Consider the following 24,356-nt stretch of genomic DNA (forward strand, 5'->3'; position numbering starts at 1 on the left):
CCCCGGGTCCCCCCCCGAGCACCGCCCGGCTCCGCTCTGCCACCACACGGGGGGTCGGACACCCCGTTCCCTTGGCGGGGCGGCCGTGTGAAAGGCAGGCTGCGAGCGGGGAGGGGGGAGCGCGGAGGAGGAGGAGAAGAGGAGGAGGAGGAGGAGGAGGGAGGAGTGTGTGCGTAGAGGGAGGCGGGGGGGGGGGGGAAGGAAACCCTCATGGAAGTATGAAGGAGATGGTGGGAGGCTGCTGTGTCTGTTCTGATGAGCGGGGCTGGGCGGAGAACCCGCTGGTGTACTGCGACGGGCACGGCTGCAATGTGGCGGTGCACCAAGGTAAGGCACCGGGGAGGGGGGGGGGGCGGCCCCGCCGCCGCCGCCGCCAGCACCGGGGCACAGCGGGGCCGGGGGAGACGCCGCCGCCGCCTCCTTCTCCTCCTCCTTCTTCTTCTTCCCCGGGCGCCCCGGGGAGGCCGGGGGTGGTGGTGGTGGTGCGGAGGCGGCGGCGGGGGAGGTTGGGGGGGGGGGGGGGGCTTTGTTTTATCCCTATTGTTCAAAATAACGGTGTCGCCGCTGGCCTGGCTCGGCGGAGGAGCCGGGTGGGGGTTGGGGGGGGAGCGCGGGGTGCTGGGGGCGAGGAGGGGAGCGGAGTTGGCTATTAGCCCCCCCCGCGGTGGGGGTACGAAGCTGCCGGTGCTCGGGGGGTGCTCGTTACCGAGGGCCGGCCGGCCGCTTCCTTCCGCGGGGGGGGCGATGGAGCTGGGTCTCCCCCTCCCCGGTGCCCCGGGAAGGACGGGCTGGCGAGCCCCGGGCCGGGAGGAGGGCAGCGCCGGGTCGGGAAGAACCGCAGCCCACCCCCCCCGGGGCGGTCCGGTGCCCTCGGTTCGGCCCGCTGCCGCACATGGCCCCGGGTAACCCCCCCCGGGGGCGGCCGCGGGGCCCGGAGCTGCCTCCTCCAAGGGCAGGGAGGAAGGCAGCCCTTCTCCTCCTCCTCCTCCTCCTCCTCCTCCTCCTCCCCCCTCCCCGAGATATGGGCTATTTGCATTTTAAATGACTTGGAGCACGCCCCTAACACACGGTATCGGACTGGAAAGTTTGTCCCCGGGTCTCTGAACACACACCAAAAAAAAAAATTAAAAAAAAAAAATTAAAAAATAAAATGTATTTGCTTTCGTTCTAATCCAGCAGAAAGGCACGGTGATTATCCTGGTTGGTTTGTTTTGAATAACACGAAGGTTTCTGGTCTCATCTGGCATGTCTGTTTTTCCATCTATTATTATCCTATCCATCTACCAGCCCATCTCCAGCCTCTTCCTGTACAATCTCTCCCTCGGTGTCTTGATGCACGCTCCTGTCTCCAGCTGTGAATGTGTCCTGCTCTGCCTCTGCCCGCCTGTCAGGCGCAGGTCTCTGGGTCTGTAGGTTGGGCTTTCTTTAGCTTTTCGTGTGTTTGGTGTGTCCGCGCTCACGGCTTTAGTAAGAAGTCGCTTACAACCAAGTGACTGAAGAGGAGTTAAAAGGAGGAAGCAAAACTTGCGGGGGATTTCTCTTCATTCGGAAGCGATGCTTGGGTGTCTCCTGTCATCAGGCAACCTCTCCAGGCTGAGTGACCCGGCAGCATGTAAGGGTCTCTCTGGAGGAACTCTTCTTTCTGTTTGAATTTTGCTGGCGTAAGTGTTCCGTTCTTCCCGTTATTTATCAAACCCCATGCTAGATCATCGCTCTCTTTTTTGGAGGGAGATAAAGGGCATCCTTATGCCCACTCCCAAGATTAATATAAACACTTCTGTTTTCAGGCAAGAACAGTTTCAAATGTGCAAGAACAGTTTCAAATGTACAATGCTTTTATTCTTTTAGGGTGCCTGTTTCTAGGCCCGCGCAGGTTCGGAGACTGGATGTGTTTGCTGCAGCGGCGGGGAAGCGGGCGCGTAGCATTGTTTTGGTAGAGTTAGCGCATGTTAGAAAAGTCTCAGGGAGGGCACCGCTTGTGTGTTTGGAAACACAACTGTCTGTTTAGGTCTTGTAAGAGTCCTTCAGGATATAGTAATTCATAAGGAGTGTAGCAATGTGTAGTGGATGTTCTTCAACCCTCTTTTTAAAGCCTGCCTATAAATCTAGCAGTAGTGTAGTGTTTTGGTAGGCTTTTATTTCTTAAATAGAAACAAACCACTGTAGAGGATCATCTAGGTCATCTAGTCTCATTCCATGCAATCACACACTGGGTTTGGTATCTCTTTGTACTGCTTGAATATCTGCAAACCCAAAGTTACCTTTTGAAATGATTGTACAGTTAAATAGAGAACCCTGTATTTTTTTAAAAGGTACATTATAGCTACACATTAGGGCTGATTTCTTAAAAATACCAGTACCATTCCTGTGACGATGGTTAGAAATCTTACCCTTCCAGTAAAAAATTCAAAATGTTAACAAAAACATCTGATTGCGAATTAAGACTCTAATAAGATAGTTAAGAACATTTACAAACCATATCTTCAACTCTGCCTTACTTAATGTTCCGCATTTTTCCTTGTTTTCTTCCTTGTTTTCTTCCTTTTTGAAGCAGTGGGCACAGAAGCTTGCACTGGCTCCAGCTGAGTGCTTGCTTTTGGCCCTAAGCCCACTGCTAAAGATGGACCCAAGGCAGGCTCCTCTGTCATTGCTTTCATGTAGTTTCTATTTTCTTATGGGTACGCCTTGGCTCATCTTGCAGTCAGCTCTTTTGGTTTAACTCTACAATTGCATTCGTTTTCCTGGCTGATGTGGAATAATAGACATTAGAGAGATGGAGAGAACCTATTGCGGGTCGTGTCTGGTCCATCCCCCAGGGAACATCACAGGATTGCTTTCAGCAGGATATTTTCAGATGCTTTGTCCAACCTAGTTTCAAATGTCTCAAGTGACTGGGATTCCATTCCAACCGCCAGTTTGCATTTGAAGGTGGAATAAGGAAGATATAATTTGTTCTTCCCTAGGAGACTTCTATACCCTCGTCTGAGATGCATAGCCTTACTTCTTACCGCTATCTTTTCCAGCCTCTGTTGCTTTAAACCCACCTGCGTGGTGGCTAAGAGCCCTTTCAGGGTCAGAAACGCTTCCTTTGGGACTTGCAAAGACCATCCTGGGATGGTTAGATGGTGAAGATGGCCAAAGAAGGTGAACAGTCTTCAAGCCACATTGCCCCATCAGAGAAGGGAGCTAATTTTAGAGAACTGGGAGCTGCAGCTTGCAGAGGGAGACCCTGAGAGCATCAAGAGTGATGTAGAAAGCAAGAGGGACGTGCACTATAGCTTTGCAAAAGCAGCAGCTTTGTCGGGTTATCAGCTGGAAATTTGCATTGACATAGAACCTGTTCCCAGGAGTAGTCCTAAAAAGCCTGAATTCAGTGATCTTGGAAGCATGCTGCAAAAGGCTGCCGCTGGGTGTGACTTACAGACTTGAGGGTGTGCAGAAGAAATGGGAGTTTCGCTTGGTGTCTGTCTGAATTCTCACTGAGATGATTTGCTTCATGATGCTGAGATTTTCTCTTAGTCCTAATTATGGTTAAGGTGCTTCATAGCCATCCATTTCGTAATTTTATATTTAGATCACTAGTGACACTTGAAAAGTTAAGGGGTAAGAAATTGTTCCATTTGTGTTTGCTAGACCAGAATTAGACACAGTTTATGAAGCACTCGATTCCCACTTAGGCCACATTTTCATAAGAATTTTTGATACTGGGCATGAGCTTGTTTGAAAACTGGAATAAATGTATAACACTGGACCCGTTGCAAAAGGCAGTCTGCTGTTGCTGGCTATGGAAACTAGAAAGAGGAATAAAATGCTGCGTAGTTGTAATTTTTGGTTTTGTCACCCATATCTGACTGATAACAGCTCTGGCAAACTTTTATATACACCTGAGAAATTAAACAGTCGATTTACAGTTGGTCTAATGATCTCTCTTTGCTTCTCTTCCAGCTTGCTATGGAATTGTCCAGGTTCCTACCGGACCCTGGTTCTGTCGGAAATGTGAATCTCAGGAGAGAGCCGCCAGGGTGGTGAGTACGAAGCACGCTTGTACTTACGCTAAATAGGTTCATTCGATGCCCTTCCTGTCTCTGCTGGAACCAGTGTGGTCCCCTGGCAAAAGTGACAGAGCCTGGCATTTCAGCACTACTGTGATTGTAATCCCAGCTCTGCCTGTAACCTGCTATATCTTGTTTGTCCAATAGGAATAATTGTATCAAGCAATTTTATACAATGCTATTAGCCATTTTGATGAAGATGCTGCCAGAGGTGCTTTTAAGCAAGTTATCAGTGACAAAATTTTTGAGTCTAGAGACCTCAATCTTTTAAAAAACTAATTGCATTCTTCTAAAACGTGGTTTCCCTGCTGTTTTTTCTATTCAGCTCCTCAGGAAGTTTTGGAGTGGAGGGAAGTTGGCATCACCTGAGATGCTGCTATACTGTCATATAGTTATCATACTGACTGACAGGATGGATTGGCATTCATATCTCACAGCAACGGTCTCCTGCATAAAGTCTTCAGAGTTTGTAAAACAGCAGAGAAAATGACAGGAAGCTGGATCAGGGTTTAGTTTCTGTCTAAGTAGCAATTTAGCAGTATAGAACACTTTACAAATGTTCTTAATTAATTCTGGCATTTCCCGGTAAGGCAGGAAAGTGGAAACAATCAGGCCAGGACTGCCTCTTAGGTCTGTCTATGTGGCGAAGTTATTTGTGCAGTAGACTAGGCTGTGAGTTTATAGCACACCAGCTACTCTGCAATAACTTCCCATGTGAGCCCTCATCAGATACGGCTGCACCAACCAACTACTGAGGCACTGGGGTGTAGATCTTTAACACGTTAGTTATGCCAGAGGTGCCTCTTTTGCCATACAGTAAATCTGGGATAGCTTCCTCCCTTCGCTTCCTTAAAGATGGATTTAAATTAAACTTCGGCGTTCCTTAAGTACAGAAGGCCTCAGTCAGCACAAACAACATTTATTAATGCCTGTGCTGCCTTTGGAACTGGTTTAGCTAAATCTTTTCTAAAGTACACACCTAGCGAAACTGATGTAGGTGACCTCTGAATGTGCGTATCTGTGCAGGCCTGAGCAAATAGCGTGCTTCATCTCAGCTGGGCTCTCTGCTTGCTGCAGTACAAAAGTTTAATCTGTTTCACAGATGGGCAAAGAACTTGGCAAAGATGAGCGAATGGGGGAATTAGGTATCTGTACCATGCTTTCTACATTGCATTAACTCATTCCTCATTGAAGTGGGAGTGTAAACAAGACCAGACTTTCAGACCTGAGCTCTTTTCCCATTGTAAGATGCTGCTTTTATGTGTGCTGCAGTAAAGAAGATCAAATGTGTCTTTGAGTGGTTTTACATCCTGCAGATAGTTTCGTAGCAAAGAAAGGAATTTGGATTTCATGGGCCTCCTTCCCCCGGCTCTCCCAACCGTGCAGGCAGAGAGAAGCTCTTCAGCGTTAGCTACAATTCAATGTAAGCTGTAGTAATACATGTACACACAAGTCCTCCTCACCTGTGCTCATTGCAAGGACTGTAACTTTTCACTTGCACATTACACACTTCAGACTGCCTCTGAGGTATCAAGAAAACAATACCCCTGCAGGTGGCTCCTTATTTAACTCGCCCTCAGTGAAATCTGTTAGACAATGCATGGTGGGCTTCAGTCATGCCATTCAGTCCTGTGGCATTCAGCCCTGCTACTATAATAACTGAACAGTGATAATCTTCCTTCCTAAGCAGAGCTGGGGATGATTTCCTATCCAAATCCCTCACCTTTTCAGTTAAACACCAGCAGTCATAGCAACAGACACGCAGATGGGTAAATACTTAAAAAGAATCTAGCTCTTTGATGTAGAGAACAGCATGATCAGAGTAAGGGAAATGAGTCAGGTCTTATGAGATCTGTGCATGGCTCTGTTACTAAAACACTTTGAATTTGGGCTCCGTGGTCCAGCAAGGCTGGAGGGTATGACTCTTCCACTGCCCTAGGGTTTCACGGCACCTATCTGTGCCTGGCTTTCTCCAGCTGTAAAAGGGGCGTTATCAGCCTGCAGACACTGCCTTGAGGATCTTGAAGGAGAGATGCTGCTATCTGAGTGCAAAATACATTGACAACAGCAGCAGGATGAATTGATATTCGTATTTCTTTCATAATGACTGCGTGGTAAATTCCTTTGAAAAACAACGATGTTTTTCTTTCCACATCTGCCTTCACAGAAGAATCTTAAAGCAGTTTACAAGCTTTGTCCATATTTATTGACTAAATATTGATGCTTTTGCTTTGAAAATGAGATACAGAGGCGTGGAGAATATTGCACTTCTTCACAGGTGTTTTAAAACACAGGTCTCCTGATTTCTGTGTCTCTCCTTTGGAGAGATGGACTCCATCCCCTCTTCAGCTTTGGAAAGAGAGCTCAGGAGCCCTAACTTTCAGTTGACAGGTGTAGTCGCTTGGTGGTAGGTAGATCCTGGAGTTAGAAGCCCTAAGGGTCAGGAGCTCTAACCTTACCCATTACAACCTGGTTTAAATCAGCCAAGCTCTGCTCTTTTCCCAGAGTTGAAATAAAAAAACCCCGGAGACTGCCTTGGCCTGTGCAGGTTGAATAAAAGGAAGAGGTACCACTAATCCCTGCTCGTAACCCCTCCTCAGATGCTCAGTTCCCTAAAGGATGCTGTGGATGCTATTGTGCTTACAGTAAGCAACTGAAAGCCCATCCACTTTGTAATCAAATTGTCTAGGAAGCCCGGTGAGCTGCAATGGCCAGAGGGCACTCATGTGAGGGATCATGTGAAGGCTTTAGCTGTCATTTCGAGGCAGGGCTATTAAAAGTCTTGTGTGGGGCCGATGGAGCTGTTAACCCCTCTTGTTACAATCAGAGCTTTGCTAATCGCATGGTGGGAGAGCCGCTTTGATCTGAGGGGTGGAGGGGAGAGCGGAGGGGCCTTTTCAAGTGCAAATTTCTTATTACAGTGTCTCAGTTAACCCAGTTCTTTTTCTGTCTTGGCTTTGCCGGGCTTTCCATAGTAATTGTGAGAGCAGCTCTCCAGCCCTCTGGCAGCCCGGACCTAACCAGGAGCAGTGAGAAACACCTCCTGTGGTCATCCATCCATATTTCAAACTAAGTTGCAGGGACAGCGAGGTGGGCTGCTGATGACAACACTGGTCTTTGTCCCCTCATCTCTTATTTATATGTTATCACGGGGATTTCGTGCTTGCCAAAGGTGCCTGTTTGACAGCCCCGCATGCTTAACTCCCACGAAAGTGTTCCGAAGATCGGGCTGAGCCTCTCTGCTGCCCGTTGCCTTGCAATCCTATTTATTGTGCCCGTCTGTCCAGCAGGTAAAATTTCAGCAGAGGAAATCTTGCTTGAGGAAAACCACCTTTGTGGAAGGTCCTCAGGGACTACTTAGTGGCAGAGGCTTTTGCTCACGGCCAGTTATTGCTCAATATATCGGTGTTTTTCGTGGCGTGGAGCACCTGCCCTGTTACGCTTGCCAGAGCAGAGCAATCACGGCAAAGCACGGGCAGGCGAGAGCACCAGGTCCCACGTGCTCAGCCCACCGTCTCGCTTTGACACCGGGCACCTCATTTCAAAACTTTCTGACGAGGCACATTTTTCACAGAAAAGCAGGGTTTTTTTTGTTTTGTTTTGTTTGTTTTAACAAATTGGACGTTTCTACTGGGGCAGGAAAAGTTTTGCGCCTCGCAGGTTTTCGGGCCTTTTTTAAAGTCAAAGAAAACAAAAAGCACATAGACATTTTTCCCTGAGCGATGCCATGAGAAGACAGCAACCGTTTTCGGGCGGCTCAACCCAGGAGAAGCCCTCAGGGCTGGGAGCGTGTTCCCCCATGTGTGGCAACGCGCCCCGAAACCACCCCACCTTCCACCAACGCTTCAAAAGGGTGTTATGGCTACGTGGCGATCGGCCGACGATGGCCGGGCAGGGCTGAAATTAGCAAGGCGGGAAAAACGAGCGCGAGGCCTCGCGGTCCGCTGTGAGGCGAGGAATGGCGCCGAGGGCCGTGGCGCTGGGTTTCCCCGGCTCTTGCCGTCCCGTCTGGCCGGACTCTCCCCATCCGCTCGCCGGGTGTGTGTGGTGGGGAGGTGAGGCGCGTTCCCGCCCTGGCCATGAGGGGAGACCCTTCGGCAGGTTTGGGGCCGCCGCTGGCCTTGGAGGCCTTCCTGCCCCGGGAGACCTGGCGTGAGGGGGCCTCATCTCCGATCACCTTGCGGCTGCTGGTCCCCGGTGGAGGACACAACGTGTCTCCCCCTCATGGTTTTCCCCAAAAGCAACCATTAGTGGCCGGGCATGGAAAGGGGCACAGGGTCGCTTCTGTCCCTCACAGCCCACCACGGTGCTGGGCCTGCGGCCTCCTGCCCGGCATGATGGCGCCTGAGGGAGCTTCCTCCACCCTCCCGGGCGGCAGGGACTCTCTGGTGCTGACGTTCCCCTCACGCCTTCTCCATTACACCTCAGCCACCCCCAGTGCTGGGTTTGGGGGAAAGCAGGGTGCCCACTTGCCAGTCCCAGCTATTGGGGCCAGGCTCGCCATGGCCCCCCACGCCCTGCCAGCAAAAATGTCACGACAGCCTCTCCCGCCTCTCATGAGAGTGGAAAAAATGTCACGAGAGAAGGAAGGAAGGAAAGAGACCAAGATAGATAATGGCTTCTTTTTATTTGCCTTCTGCTCTCTGAGTCATGGTTTTCAGTTTTACTCCCCAACCACAAAGTCTAAAACTTTTTTTTTTTGTTAAAAGCCCCGTGAAAGTCAAGGTTCGCTTGTAGCCCTGTGGCTCTTGGACTGAGGCTTTAAACACGTCCCCGTCAGACAGGACGATATTGAGCTGTGTCAGAGTATCTTTTTGCACCCAAACCGCCCTCAGCCCTTCTTCCACTTCCTCTCTTTGAAAGCAGCCCCATCTTTCATAACCATGTTGTAAATGAATCATCTCTTTTCTGGCCCCACGCCCCTGGGAGTTAGATTAAACTTGTTGTTTCTGCTTAATTTCAAGAGATGTGAACTGTGTCCCCACAAAGATGGAGCCCTGAAACGGACCGACAACGGAGGTGAGTACCTCTGCGCAGAGCCGGGTATGTCATGCAGAGCTTCTGGGGACTCGGCAGCTGTCCCGGGCGCAAAATAATTCATTTCTGAGCCTATGTCACCAGAAAGGGAAGGTTGGAGGCTCCAGAGGAATGAAAACACTCTACCTTTTTCTTACAAAAACTTCACTTTTTTAAACCATCACAGTGAGAAGACCTTTCCCTGGGAGGGAACCTGCCTGACCTCTGGCTGGCATCAGAGCACAGCCCCTGAAATGTGCAGTTCCTTGAGTTTAACCTCGCAGGAATCAGTGCATGATCTGGCATTGTTTACAGAAATGTGGAAGTTGCAGTGTTATTTGCTGCATGCTTGCACAGCAGCAGTGTGATCCTCGAGTTAAGAGAGCCTCAGCCTTGAGTACCCATCTGAGAGCAGGGACAGGACGCAGTAAAGATGTTTTTCTCTGCAGGTCTTATCTGCTCATCATTGATGCTTCTCAGCCTCTGGTGCTGTGAAGTACCATGGAGTCTGATTTCAGTTGTCAGAGCTTGCAGCTATTGATGCTGCTGGCTGTATAGATCAAACTTAATTTTTCTCAAAATCTTATTTTTCAGAAAGGCTTCTGTACCTGCCTGCCACTTACCTTAATACACAAAGGGTTAAATTAGGCAAGAGGTCTTTATTCTGATAGATCCCATACTTAAAGAAGAAGTGCTAAGTCCAGGGTATTTTGTAGAAGCATCTGCTAGAGCTGGTCATAAGTGCCAAGAGCCTTAGTGCAATAGCACAAGTATTGTGTTGGGGGATTGGTTTATAATAACACAGCATCTTCTTCCAGACATGTTACTGCATGGTTTGATCAGGTCTGTGTAGACGGGCACAAGAAGTGTTACAACCATGTCACTGTACAGAATTATATAGCCCAAGTACTTACAGTGCTGTATGATTCTGTAATCATGAAGTTTGGTTCCACCTGCCCAGGTGAATCCATCCTAATTCTAGCTAAATCCTTCCAGTGCAGTAGCCATACTGGTATGGATCAGCCCCCTAAGGCTCCTGACCTTCAAACTTTCTCAGTTCTCTGCTGACCAGATGGAATTTCAACTTACACATCTGATTTGGGGAGTGTCTTGGTGGATTTAGATTCTGATCTAACTTGGCTTGCTGAAAAAGAGCCTTCTTTAGCCGTTGATAACAGCCAATAAAGAGAGCTTTGTTTATAGTGGCATGGGACTACACGTCAAACCTCTCCCATCAGCATCATTTACTGCTTGGATGCTTTTCCTGGGTTTGGTTAGGTCTTCAGCTCCGGGTCTCAAGTCCTGAGGGGGTGCTTTTAAGAACGATGAGCGTTGCACATTTCTTTTCCCAAAGAAATCTCTGCTTTCTTATTTAATCTGGAGGTGGTATCCGTCTATCTTTCACCCACAAAGGATTTGATTCCTAACCAAGTTAGAACAAGCAGTATTTCAAATCTAACATCTAACTTAAGTTGGCTCCCTTCCTACACTCTCTTCGTTCTCTCCCTCCCATGCTTGTCTGCAGCCCTGTCTGAGTTTAAGACTCTTCTGCGTTGTCCCATGTGAATCTCCACTCTCTGTCTTGTTTGCTTCCCCAGGGTGGGCCCATGTCGTCTGTGCTTTGTACATCCCAGAGGTGCAGTTTGCCAACGTGCTCACCATGGAGCCAATTGTCCTGCAGTATGTACCCCACGACCGCTTCAACAAGGTAAGGCCATCTCTTTCTCCTGCTGCCCCAAGTGTACCTACCCCACCTTGGCTTTTTGGGGTCATCTTATCCTACCACATCTCCCATCCAATTTATTTGAATTTCCAGGTACTCAGATTCCTTTAAAAATAACTTACAAAGTAAATCCCTGTTCTTGTAAATACCCTTTTGGTCCTCTGTTTTTCTCTTGCCCAACTCCCTACAACTTGAACAATCTCCACCTTGGGAGTTGCATGTTGGTTACTCCACATTTTGATCTGACACAGTTGTTATTTGGGGAGAAAAAGAAGATGCATGAGTTTTGTGCATGCCACTGAGAAATAACCCAGAGCTGTTGTCATAGGAGGGAGATGACTAGCCACAGAGTTATGAGTTCTTGAAGGCTTTGTCTCCTGGTGAACAGTGAGAGTGAAGCAGACATTTTGTCTGCTTCTTTGAGTGAACACTTTTACTTTTTTTTTTTTTGCAGACCTGCTACATCTGTGAAGAGCAGGGCAGGGAGAGCAAAGCAGCCTCTGGAGCGTGCATGGCCTGTAACCGACATGGCTGCCGGCAAGCTTTCCATGTCACCTGGTGAGTTCCCCACAGCATCACCCCAAGAATAGCCCCAGCTATTGGTTTTGCTGTTGCGGCTTTGAGGCTGCACTAAATGGGTTGTGTGGGGAGTTGGGCTAATCACCCTGGGTTTATTTTGTGCAAGGAGTATCTCATCCTTGCTGAGTTTGTGAGGGGAACTTCCCCAGGAAGGCTGAGGTTTCAGCAGTGAGCCTTCCCTGCTGAGAACGAAGGCTGGGGATTTCCCTAAGACTATGTGGAATCCAAGAAGAGAAGAGGTGAGTCACAACCCAGGAATGTTCCTTCTCCAGCAGAGCATATGCAAGAGTATCATCTAGATGATGTGATTTTAAGGGCTGATATCCTCACCTACCCTTGCAGCCTGAAAACAACATTGCCTATCAGCAGAACAGGGAGATTCCCAGCATTACATGGATCCTTGCTCATGATATGTCTTTTGCTGGAATTGTTACTGGTCTCCCAGCCTCCCTTAAGAAAAACAAAAATTGCAAAACAGTCTGCTAGAAAAGTACTGACAATTTTGAAGATCTGAATATGAATTAAAAATAGTCTGAACTTTTTTCCCCTCCTTGCATACCATTTACAAGCAGAACAGGAAACTTCAAGACCCTGCCTGGGTATTCTGAACTATTCTTTGCCCTTTGATGGGATATGTGGTCTCGCTGTACAATTTGCTTTATCCTCCTCCTAATTGCGTGTATTTCAGTGCCCAGATGGCTGGCCTCTTATGTGAAGAGGAAGTCCTAGAAGTCGACAATGTCAAATATTGTGGCTACTGCAAGTACCACTTCAATAAAATGGTGAGTTTCTTCATCCCCGCAATGGAGGTTTTTTGTGGCATAAAACGCTTGTATTCATCCTAGATTGTGTCTGTGCTCAGAGCAGTAAGAAACACCAAGAACACATAAACAAGGCCTGCAGCCTGCTTCCCTTTTCAGCCATTCAGAGTCACTTAGGAATAAAGATTAATTTATATTTTGCATTTCTATAGCAGCTTTAAACCCATTTTCAAAATTGGGGGTTGAATTCTTCCCATCTGTTTTGGCTTCCCTGACCCACTCTGTATGGCTGAAAGGTAAGTCCCAAGAAAGGAGAGCAGCCATGATCTTTGTCGCTCCAGGGAATTAGGGGTATGGCTCAGGCACCCTGGGCAGGAGGGTAATACGGAACAGCCAGAACTTCTGCCTGAGGACAGAGACAGCCCTGAAGAGACACAGAGTCATTCACTGTTTGAGGGGTATTTGGGGCAAAGGATTTCCCCTATTAATTACAGTACTGAGAGGAAAAAGAGGAACCCTTTTCCTGTTCTGCATAATTAGTAGACACCTGCTCTGCTCCCTCCAGCAAAAAGGAAACTGATCCTCTCACTACAGCTTTATGTCTCAGTGGCTCCTTTGTTGCTGGCTTTTTCCACTTTTCTTCCTGCTTATCCGTGCTGTCACATACAGTGACTGATGTCTTGAGCTTCCCCTCAAAGTCAAACTGGGGGACACCTTCCCTGCCCTTCAGGTACCCTCAGTATGTGACACAAGTGTAGCTCTGTATCAAGTTTACTGATGCTGAGACAGATAGCAGGACTTCTGCTAGTGCCTGGAGTCTGAGAATAGGGAGGGCTTCCTTCCACACACACTCCCCACGCTCCGCTCAAAACTGACGGTAGACACTGCTGTTCAGGAGGACTGGCTTGTCTAAGCAACATTGCTGCTACCGTTTATCTTGTTGTTTACAGAATGGTCTCTTAGCAGCTGTGCCTTTCTTGTACAAGTGTCAGTGTGCATGGGCCACCAAGAACAAAGGATTTGGGGAGTTAGATCTACATGCTGTTCGTAAGCCCCCTAGTATGGTATCTTCTGTGGTCCCCACATTAGGAACCAGGCTGGGCATCTGGTACAAAAAAGAGTTTGGTCCTGCATGTGGTAGACAAGCCATTTACTGTAACTTTGCTGGCTGTAACAGTGAAAGCTGGACTCTGTAACACTGTTTCCTCTCTCTCTCTCTTTTTCTTTTTCTCCTGTTCTCCAACTCCTCTCCCTTTCCCCACTTACCTCAGAAGACCTCACGTCACTCTGGAGGTAGCTCCTTCATTGCTGGAAGAAGGAGTCGATCCACATCGCCTGCTCAAGAGAAGCATGTATCCCACCACGAAAGGCCAAAGAAGGTAAGATCTGCACAGAATTTGTCAATCCAGAGAGGCACAGTAGTGTGGAATGGAGGTGAGAGGGGGAAGACCGTGCAGAGAGCACCGATGGCTCCTCAGGTGAGCCCTGACTCTGCGAAGAGTTTCACAGTCAGAGATCTGAAGAGTGGCTGCATTTTTAAACAGGCCTCTAGAAATGTGTATGCAAATAGAGCAGCACAGCCATGGGGAATGTGAGGCCAAGTTTGCATGTTCAGATTATGCCAGAGGGGTCCTGACAGAACGTGCCTATGAAATGTGCAACTTTCCCTTTTCTGTCTTGTGGCAAGTCCACTCTGAGGATGACATTGTGCTATGGTTTCCAGCTACTGAGTTGATCTGTGTGGAAGTAGTTTGGCTGTGGTTTTAAATGAGAAGCTCAAGAATATAAACTGGAGGTCATTGTCCTCAGATCCCAGAGTCCAAGTTTTAAAGGACAAAAAGATACTGATTAGTAATCAGCATTGTGGCCAGCAGGTTAATTGTAGGCAAGAACAATAATTAGTATAAACTAGGTAGTACTTTGTTAGTCAGATTAACGAGCCACAGGGCTTCCACCTGCTTCAAGTCTACCTGTGAAAATAGTTTATTTTTGTTAAACAATTATTTCAAAGAACATTGCGTGTTGGATCTGACTGGTACTGTAGTTATCTAACTCTGCTGGTTAAGATGTACTCATCAGAACAGCTGCAGTGTTACAGGACATGTTAACAGCACACCAAGGTTCATAATTAACCAACTGACTCACGTGACAAATGCTCATATTTCAAGGAAAAGCAGCAGTGAACGTGTAAGGCAGAATCCCAGCAGACTCCTGGGTTCTGACAGGGGTCCAGGTTCCAGTGTGGAAGGGTCCGTACCAAAAGAAATGAGGAGGCTGGAGGCTTGTGAGGCATTTGTTATTTAAAACAATAAATAGCCCTTAAAGGCAGGACACACGTGTTTTGGAGGATTCAGGTTCTGAGGCAAGTGGCAGCAGAATAAGAAATCTTCCCTACCTCTTGATACAGCTTTTGCAATATCAAGAATCCACAACATAGTACTGCCACCCGCCTTTGTACCCCATCTGTCCAAAGCAGTGGAGTAGGATCTGAAGAAGAAATAACTTTTACAGGGATACTGTCAGTATGATCAGATAGTTTTTAATAGTATATGGGCCATATCCTTGTTTTTGTTAGCAGAAATCCAGAATTAACTCTGCTAAGCAACCTCTGGATATATTCCACTATACCAAAAGCCAAATTTACCTTGTTGTATAAACACAATTGGTGATACCCCTGCAAATTGCAGCATGAGTCTTTTAAGTCTTGCCATAGGTGTCTGGCTGTTTACCTCTTTGTTTGTTTGTTTTTGTCTTGTTGCAGTAGGCATCCTCATGATGCGTGAGCAATTTTGAATGGTAATGATAGTGACCCACATCCAGAAACAGCCCGATGACACTCCAGTGGGTTATGTGGCCTAAGTCTGATGGATCTCAGCCCAGTCTCCAGGGCACAAGGGCATCTAGGCTTTCAAAAGCAGTACGGCCATCAGTTAATACTGACACCCTCCTGGCATGCCCAGCTGAGAGTCCATAAATTCTGTGGGCAGGAAAGCCATCTCCTTCTTTATTTACAGAGGTTATCCCACAATATCCAGTTTGAAACGCTGCCCACCATGTCCGTTACGTGTTTGGGAAGCTTGCCCAAACCATACCTGATACATGGGCAAACAAGACAAACCTCACTTACAAAGTGGTGCCTACCCTGCTGCCGACACCAAGTCAGTAAATTTCCTACTGCCGACAAGGCTAAAGCGTATGGGGAATGTTTACTCCTCTTGTGTGTTCAGCTGCTGCGAGGAGAGGAGGAGGCGGGAGGGAGAAGGAGCATCTGTGCCATGGACAGGGAGCAAGCGCTTGGCACAAGGTGAACGGCTGTACTGGAACGTCCTATTTTTAGCCAACAAGCAGGCAGAGGGGGTGGGAGAGAGGGCAGGATCGGGGTGATTGACGGCAGCTTTGGAGAGCTCAGCTGTAATTATAACTGACAGACTCTGCAAATCCAAGGCTGGGGACCCTACGAGGGTTTCTATATTTGCACAGCTTCTGGTGGTAGGGGTGGGAGCACAGTCACGTGCCTGGCAGGTAGGAGCAGGGGTGGTGCTGCTTCCCGGCTGTGGTTGGAAAGCAGGTCAGCGCCAGGGGGAGAGCGAAAACAGGAGTAATATGGATTTATTTATAGGCTTCTCAGTGGCGCTCGCCACTACTGTTAGCCTCTGGGTTCCCCACAAACGTGCAGAGACTTCGTCTCGCTGCTGCCTCACCGCTCTCCCCTTCTGATGGCTCATCGGGTTTGCGAGCCGCAGATGCGATGGAGGCCCCTTCCAGGGCCGGGATTGCTTGGCATGGCCGCAGCGCAAGTGCAAAATCAACTTCTTCCGCTTAGAGCGGGGGAGTCAGCATGGAAGCGGGGTCGAGGTGTGCAAAGCAGCTGAGACGGGCAGGGTAAGGAAGGCACTGTCGGCTTCCAGGGGCATTGGGGAGTTTACAGGTCCGGGAGCGGTTGTGAAGTGCAAGGAAGAAGGGCTGGGTGTGGGGCGGTGCGGGAACAGAGACCTTTTGAAGGGGTACCCAAAAAGGGGGTTGCAACATTACTTCCCACGTGGTTTTGGAGAACGTGACTAGCAGTGCGTGATCTAATTGCACATGTTTCAGGGGAACTGGGCGTGCTGCTGTGCTGACCTGAAGTAGAACAGCTTTTTCTTGAGCCTGTCCAGCTGTGCAGCTGGCTGGTCCCGTCCTCCCAGCACCGGAGGCGTTGCAGGGGAGCTGATCACTCAGCGGCAGAGCAAAATGCATGTGTGAGTCCTCAGGCTGCAGGTGCTCATGGCTCTCCGCTCCAGAAGGAGCTCAGTGCCTGACAGCTCCCTTCCAGTGCAGGGCTGGGGCTGTTTACTTAGGCTTTACGGAGGAAAACTCTGGCAGAGTTAATGACTAAGTGAGGGGCACAGGATTTAGCCCAGTGGCTTCAGTAAGACAGCAAAGATTTGGGATTTGGACTCCTAAGCCCTGCTGTAAAACAGTTCAGCATTTGTGAAGAGTCTTGTTCTCTGCGGAACAAGGGACAATTGTGATGTGGGACTGCAAGCCAGCATTGGCATCCCCCGCCTCTTGCAGGCACAAATGATACCAGCCCAAGCATTTCCTTCTGCTCTGTCCTGAAAATGGGAAAGCTCCAGGCTTTGGGTTTTCTGCAGAACATACCAGGCCTTAGCAAAACCAGCCCCATTTATTTCTTTGGGGTTGGTATTGCAATGTGTGTGCTCTACACTGTGGGAGCCTTTGCAGGGTTTGTTTGTTTAAAAAAAGAAAGAAGAAAGAAAGAAAGAAAACAATAGCTAAATACCAAGAAAATGCTGGATGACGCACAGGGGTTGAATGAAGTACAGATGTTCTGTCACCTATATTGTCTGCTTGAAATGCATAGACAAAAATTACCACGCTCCGCGGAATGAAATTTGTCACACCAGGAGCAGACAGGAGCACATGTACTACAACGTTTTTAGGCGTATACCCCATGGAGGGAGACACTCGTCCAGTGTTATTCTTAGTGAACACCTGGAACCCATAAGCAAAATCAGGGGACTTTTAATTTGGATGTGGGACATTTGTTATGAGAGGAACGGTCCCTGCCCAGTGACATAGGAAAGAGAAGCAGGCTCTTGGAGCAAGTAAGCCCACCAGCAGTTGTTCCTCAGGTCTGGGTACAGAGCCAGTTCTCCACAGTCATAACACACCTTTAGCTCCTGAACTGCTTCCCTAGCCACAGCAGGGGATGACTCTTTATTGGGGTACAGGGACTGTGTCTGTCCTGCCCCCCTTACCCCTTTAGCACCAGCCAGAGCAGTGCAGGAGCCCCCGGTCCCATGGCGTCTGAGCAGATGCGCAGCAGAGCCTGCCTTCCCCCTGCCATAGCCTGTCTGTCTAGACCTGATGCCAGTGGAGGATACGAGCCAAGGATCCAGCCTGGCATATTTAGCACACTGGAGAAGTTGTACTGGGCTGAAATCTAAACCTAGTGGGTCTGTGAGGGGCTTTGTGTTTGCATTCAAGTTGGTAATGGAGGTCTGCCTCTTGGAGATTTGTGTCCACACAGGCATCAAAGGGCAAAGTGGACTTTTTTTGCCAGTGGGATGCAAGTGGCTGCTTCTAAGACCAGCACAGATTTTTTGCAAAGGAGTACTGAACGTAAATCTGCTCTAATCTTGCTATAGTAGCCTTGTTTGATAGCATCCTTGACTGGCTTTCTGTGACCTCTCATTATGTGGGTGTTTAACCGCCCCCAGCAAATCCTTCCATTAGCAGGGGATGCAGCAATAATTTGAGAGCACACAAAGCCCAGCGAGGCCTGGCCGTCTGTCCTTCTGTAAAAACTCTTCATGCACTCGGAGTGTGTCTCAAGGCAAACCAGTGAAATCCCCCAGCACGGCCCTGGTGCAAGTGAGGTTGCAGGCAGGGGCTTAGCGTCCCTCTGCCCGGTGCCGTCTTCCTCCTCGCTGCGGCTGCCATGGCTGCAGCCCAGAGCCAGGCCTCCTCCTTCGGGTGAGGGAGTTCAGAGAGCCTGGGAAAGAAGGGAGGGAGCAGTAGAGCCCACTTGGCTCTTCTCAGCTCCCGGCTCTTCCCTCCCTCCTTCCCCTGCCCAATCTACTTTTAATGATCCAATTGCTGGTGTCCAGCAGATTAGAAGAGGGGGCTCCGGGAAGGGGAGACGGCGGTGGCGGGGGGAGCAGGAGGAGCTGTGTACAACCCTTTTTGGCAGCGAGAGATCCTGTTTCGTTCCTCCTGCGCTGGGGAGCTTGAAGGGAGATTGTGTCGCTGGCACGCCCCCCCCCCTGCGATGCAACCACGCTCCCCCCGCCGCAGCTCTGGCCTGCTCCATGCCCACATGCCAAGCCCCAGCTGCTCAGTCCTGCATGGGGAGAGTTTGTTTTCCGTGAAGTTCGTTGCTGGGGGCAGGTTCATGTTCCCCGCAGACCACAGCTCGCCCAGCCGGCCAGCCTGTTGCAGGGAGCACCGAGCGGCTGCAAGGTAGGGCTTGGCTTTTGCTTTGGGATGGGGGTGTTGAAAGGTTTCCTGCTCTTGCAGTGCATCTTCCCTCCCTCCTCCTCCTCCTCCCCTGACTCCTGCTTCGTGGCACAGCCAGGCAGGTCTCTGTGGGCAGGCTGGGCTGTTGGCAGTGGCTATATTGTCTGTGAAGCTTCCTGGAAGGAGGGTTTTGCAGAGGAGACTGCCTGTGTGCCAGGGAGATGAAATGCTGGACACAGAAGAGCCAGGTGGGGAGGGGACATTTCAGAGGCAGGGGACCAAGTGCTGCGTTCCCCCCTCTCCCTTTGCCCTCCCCTCCCTTTGCACCCTGCGGCTCTTGCAGGAAGCATTTGGAGCCTTCCGGTTCCTGGAGAGAACCCACACATTTAAAAGCCTCTGGAGCAAGCTGGGGAACGCCTCGGGTTGTCCAAGGGCCTGTCAACACAGGTAAAGATAGCCAGGAGTGACTGAGCACCCTGACAGACTCAGTGCCATGGTCTCTGTGGGCAGCCAGGGTAACCTTCCCACCAGTCCCCCAGACTGGGGGCAGCCTGTCCCGTCTGTCCATGGGGTAACGGAGTTAATTGTCCTGTCTGTTTAATACAGGGCACTGCATTTCTCTAGTAACATTGAAGAAGGTGTCAGATCCTGTTGCCTTTCCGAGTACCCCAAAGTATTAAGAGAGTAACTGGAGGGTGGGAGATGGGTGCTATTGGGTGTGCAAAGGCAGCGGACACCCAGACTGTGCAAAGCTTAAGGGCTGCAGTCCAGAGGGCTCCTGGGTGCCTGGTCCTGTGGGTTGCTGCTCTGGCCGAGCAGAAATGACACAGAGACCCTCGAGAGCATGTGGTATGGGATGGGGAGAAGTGCTGGGTAACCACAACGGAGGAGCAAGGTGTGCCTGTGGCCACGGCCTGGGACTGCACGCGGGGACGTGGAGCAGAAGTGCAGTCGAGCTCCTCGTCAGGCTGCGGTGGTTCTGGTTTCAATGCAGTCCTTTGAGCAGAGCACGAAGACTGGTCTCTGTGGGACAGATTTTCGAAATAGTTTGAATGCAGTTGCTCAGCACATGTAGTCAGGGCCAGATCTTCAAAAGAGCTCAATACCCAGCGTTTAGCTTTTTGGAAAACCTGACCACTTATTCAAGCGTCTAAATGGGAGCTGAAGCATTCCAGAAATCTGGTCCCTATTGTGCAGGCTGGGTTCTTGCTGAATATGTACATATGTACGCACTCCTACATATAACCAGAGGACTGCTCAGTTAGCTGTTGTAGACTCGCTCTGCACTGCCGACAGCGAAGGGAGATTTTTCAGACAGGAGACAGCCAGGATTTTGAAGCTGGAGGATGTGAGTTTGGTGGCTGCCATCACAATGAAATTGTGGGAGGTTTTATGGTTCACTGTGGTGACAGTCAGGACATTTCTGCCTTTCCCCACGCATGTGCATGTGTGTATGTGTGTGTATGTAGGTGCGTAGGTTCATTGTCATTAGCCAAAATGGATTGGCTCTGCCATGTCTCATCTTGACCATGATAACGTGAAATCAAATCATTACAGTGCTGTCTAGCTGGCATTTGCAGCAGTATATCTTATTGCCTCCTGTTGTAACTTTATGATTGAAATGCATTTGGGATTCGGGGTCTGAAAATGAGAGAATAAGCTTTGTGGTATTCAGAAAGTTTAAGGACCAGGGTTTGTGCAGTTATTTGGCAAAATGTATTGAAGTGTCTGGCTCCTGTTTTCTGTTTCTGGCTTCCGTGAGTGGCACTGGCAGCATCTGCAAGTAGGCAAGCATGTGTCCAGGTGGGGTGGGGATCCCTGACTTTTCTTTCTGAATTTTTGGATGACCTTCTGTGAAATCTTAGCAAGTTCTCTCATCCTATGTGTCCTGGTTTCCCCATTTGTAAAATGAGATGTAGATATTAAAAACCTCTTTTCAGCTCGTTGAAACTCTCTGCTGTGTGCTATTAAGTGAGTGCAAATTGTTACTACTACCAGAATAATGAACGCTGATGTGCACATGGTTTGGTTTGTGACAAGCTGCTTAACTAACTGGGCCACAGTTTCCCCATCTTCCTGTCCTAGAAGACCCATGAGTCTTGGACAGAGTTTATAGCACAAGAAGCCCCCAAGCATTTAAAACATTATGAGATTTAGTAAAGATTTAATTTTAATTTGTCTTTTGGCACTTAGTCTGTAGAAATCACATTTTCGAGCTTTCCTTGTTCACTGCCAAAGCTGGAAATGTGTATTAAAGAAAGGGGAAAAAAAGAAAACAGAGATTCTTGTAAAATACTGTAGCTCTAGGAACAGAGGCTTTAACAGATATGCCAAACACCAGGAGACTTGTGATAAAATGATGGATATTGGCAGTGTTGGTTGGGCACTCAGCAAGTGCAGTGAAGCTCTAGACTGGATTTGCCTCCTCCTTTCACCAGCTCATCCCAGTGAAAGCTTCCGTGGCATCATGGCAGGTTTACATTGGCAGGGTCACTGGTGGCTGCAGCATGGGCCTCCTTTTCAAGTGCAATGAAAATTCAGCCAAACCTACACTGGAAGGTGCTCATTTCTGGAGCATTTTTGCTTCACCTCTGCTTCACTTCATGCCAGCCTTCCCCAGCCTTTTCCTCCTGTCCTGTCTCTCCTACTGCCCCCTTCTTTCCCATTTAGTGTATTGTTTCCTAAGCTAATTATTCCACTCTCTTCTCTCCTCCCCAAAACACACAGTGGAGCTCATATATTTGTTGCAATTGCATCTTCCCCTGACAGCATCCCAACTTTGGCATGTGCTGGCAGCTGTAGCCTCAGGGCTTTGCCTGCATGAGGAAGCAATGAGGATCTTCCTGGAGAGTCAATGAATTTTGATGTGACTGTTCTGAACTCACCTTCCGTCCAGACTGAGGACTTCAGCTTCTAGAATAAAATGCCCATGCAAGGGAGTTGTACCAGAATGGGCATTCTTTCCCACAAAAAGGTCTCAGAGACAGGAGGGTGGATTATTTTAAGCCCTGCATCTCATGCAGGTGTTTATCTGACAGCAGGTCTCTTGGTCCACACACCAGCAACCACACTGGGAAGTTTGGAACGGAGCAAAAAAAGTTTCTGCAGCTTCAGCAAAGAAGACCACATCTTCAGCTGACATCGGTAGCATGGAAAAGCTCCTGTAGTCAGCTGAGTGTGTTCCCATGGGAGTGTGCAGCTGAGGAAGATGGGGAGGAAGCAGGAGTGTGTGATGAAGCATGGTCTTCTATCCAGCCATCCTGTATGCCAGCTGGCCTGGGCATCCTCAAGCCCCACTGACTTGACACACAGGCCTATGTTTTCAGTCCTTTCACTGAAAACATCTCAGTTTTAGCAGAAACTGATTGCACTATATAAGAATAACCTTCTTGCTTACAGTCCATTCCCCAGGAGAATATAAAATCAGGGCAGGCAGGACTCAAGTGTTTCTCAGGCCATGATTTTTCCTTGGTTTGCAATTTGAAGAATCCCATGTTTCTGGGGTTTTAGTGAGAGAAAAAAACAGGATGAAGAAATCAAACTAGTCTGTCTCCTGTTAGCAAAGATGGACCCAGACCAGCTGTCTCTGTTGGGAGGGGAGATGGGGGGATCTCTAGGTTAGGTTCAAGCCCAGGTTCTGAGATCTCTGCTGACTGACCTCTTTACCTGTGCATGTGCAACATGGCTGAAATCAAGATTCTCCCATTGGCTGTACAGGGTGGATCTGAGAAACCCTTGAAAAAGGTAGAGAGCGAGGGTAAGGGCAGAGAGTCCCTTTGGGGAAATAGCAAGAGGAAGGCTCAGGTTTCTTGAAATCAGCCAGAGCTTGTTAAGTCCTTCCCTATCATCTTACCATAAACTGATTTGGGGGCTTCTGTTGATATTCTGCACTCCAGATGTTGGCTGCAGCTGGGGTAGAGATAGTGGGACACTCCCAGCCAGAAGCTGGGATGTGGGGGAAGGGATACTGGGCTCGTGTGGATGGGTGGAGAAGAAAAGATGAATATGAATGTATGGTTGTAAATCCACCACTACACACCCTGCTTTCTTTTCCCTTATAACTGCTATTCTCAGCAGAGGAAAAGTTAGGCTTCCAGTACTCTCTTATTTTTTTTGCAGAGTCGGAAGGACAAAGAAAGACCTAAACAGAAGCACAAAAAACGTCCGGAGTCTCCCACCAGCCTTACCCCATCCTCGGTGCCCGTCGCTGCAGAGAAGGTACCAAACCCACAGGATGCGAGTGTGTGAATGCAGAGTGCGGGGGGGAGGGCAGGGGGAAACCATTGACGCTGGCTTTCCTAGGAAGTGGGGATGACGGGGCAGAAGAGCAGAGAGAGGGCTTTTGTCCATTTATTTTGATTCCTGATTCGTCACATTCTTGCTTTCTCTGCCTGACTCCCCACCTCGAAGCCCACCTTGGGAATTTAACACGGCAGCTGTCTTGATTTCTGTCAGCACTGACGACACAATCATGGAGCTAAACTCCCAAGTGATTGAGCTGTAAGTGCCAGCCTGTTTTGCAGCAGATGTTCAGATTTGAAGCTCTCGTGGAATAGATAAATATCCATGCTTTGGCCTTTTCTGCTGCCACATTGTAAACAGCTCAGGTGGATAAGCAAGGCAAGGCTTGTGGGAGGAGGTGTTATCCTTTATTAGACAAACTGATGTAGGTGAGGGGGAAAAAAACCAGACAATCTTAGAAGCACGTAAGATCTTCAAAGTGCATAATAGAGGTAGCTTTTCTGTGTGAGACAATGGGAGGTTGGTTTCTGTTTAGTTCCTCCATTTCAGGAAAACTCAGGCAGAGGGGCACAGTGTGGTGGCCTATTTTGCTCCTGAGGTATAGAGGCAGTCCAGTTCCCTGCTGGGAAGATTGTCACTTTTGTGGGTTTGTCTTCTCAGTGCCCAGGGCTTGTGGGGCACAGTCAGGATGTCAGTGTATTTCTGCTGTTCACTGCTGAAATCATGCTGCTGACATGGACGCTTGCACCTGGCTGTAAATCAGGATAGCCCTGAGCTTTCTGTAATTCGTGCCAGCCCCAAGCTCCAATAATGCAGAATAGACACAGTGGAACTTGCCTCAAGCTTGCATGCAACAAGGTGAAGGCCAAGTTTGCAGTTGCTCAGGGTCAGGGAACAAGTGAGGTTACTCCAGTGCCCGGACCTTTGGACTTGCACTCCCCTCTATGTAGTAGGAATGTAAATTAATACAACTGCTTAGCAGGGCTGTTCTGGTGTAAGTGAGAGTAGGACTAGGGCCAAGCTCCTGCTAGGACAAATAACGTGTCCCAGGAATGTCCTTTTGTGCATAGAAGTGCTACTTGGAAAGGCTTGGGTGTCCTTTACGTGGCAGGACTGCCTTGTGAAAATGAAAATTCACAGGCTAGCGGTGTCTGCATGTGTGAGAAGCACTGCAGGGGCAGTCTGGAAGAGCGAAAGCTCCTGCCAGTCAGCACAGGGTTGCTTTGGGTTAGTACTGAAGAGGATTTTCTATGTTCTGTGTGAGGCCAAGCCTGGAAGCAGGGAGTAGATGTAGGTCAGAGCTGAAATGGCAAAGCTGGTCTTATGGTTCTCGGGCTGGGAAAAGTAGAAAGTTACAGTGGGACAGAGTGGAGGAACAGCCTCTGAGCAGCAGTCACTCTTGATTTACCTGTGCTCATGTTAGGGCAGCTCAGCTCTGACTTTTAGGAACAGCAGATTCACCCAGTTAACAGAGCTGTCAGGAACTGATAGCCTAAGAAGATTATTTTCAAGCTGAACTGA

At 49.0% G+C, this 24,356-nt stretch overlaps 1 protein-coding gene across 3 annotated transcripts in view; it reads left to right on the top strand.

The window, feature by feature from the left end:
* The first annotated feature begins 206 nt into the window (after positions 1-206).
* Positions 207-24,356, top strand: part of MLLT6 (MLLT6, PHD finger containing) — a 47,109-nt gene continuing 22,959 nt past the window's right edge. Inside the window, exons 1-8 of one of the 3 annotated variants that reach the window (XM_049800007.1) lie at positions 207-327; positions 3,946-4,025; positions 9,017-9,071; positions 10,667-10,776; positions 11,246-11,349; positions 12,059-12,152; positions 13,403-13,510; positions 22,713-22,811. In XM_049800007.1, the coding sequence (XP_049655964.1) occupies positions 219-327; positions 3,946-4,025; positions 9,017-9,071; positions 10,667-10,776; positions 11,246-11,349; positions 12,059-12,152; positions 13,403-13,510; positions 22,713-22,811 (759 nt within the window). In that variant the 5' untranslated portion in view covers positions 207-218. Of the gene's footprint in view, positions 328-601; positions 1,613-3,945; positions 4,026-9,016; positions 9,072-10,666; positions 10,777-11,245; positions 11,350-12,058; positions 12,153-13,402; positions 13,511-22,712; positions 22,812-24,356 lie in introns of those variants that run through there. The other 2 variants (XM_049800008.1, XM_049800009.1) reach the window with 2 other exon arrangements.

The sequence above is a fragment of the Accipiter gentilis genome, chromosome 5 (assembly GCF_929443795.1).
Source record: "Accipiter gentilis chromosome 5, bAccGen1.1, whole genome shotgun sequence".
Taxonomy (NCBI): domain Eukaryota; kingdom Metazoa; phylum Chordata; class Aves; order Accipitriformes; family Accipitridae; genus Astur; species Astur gentilis.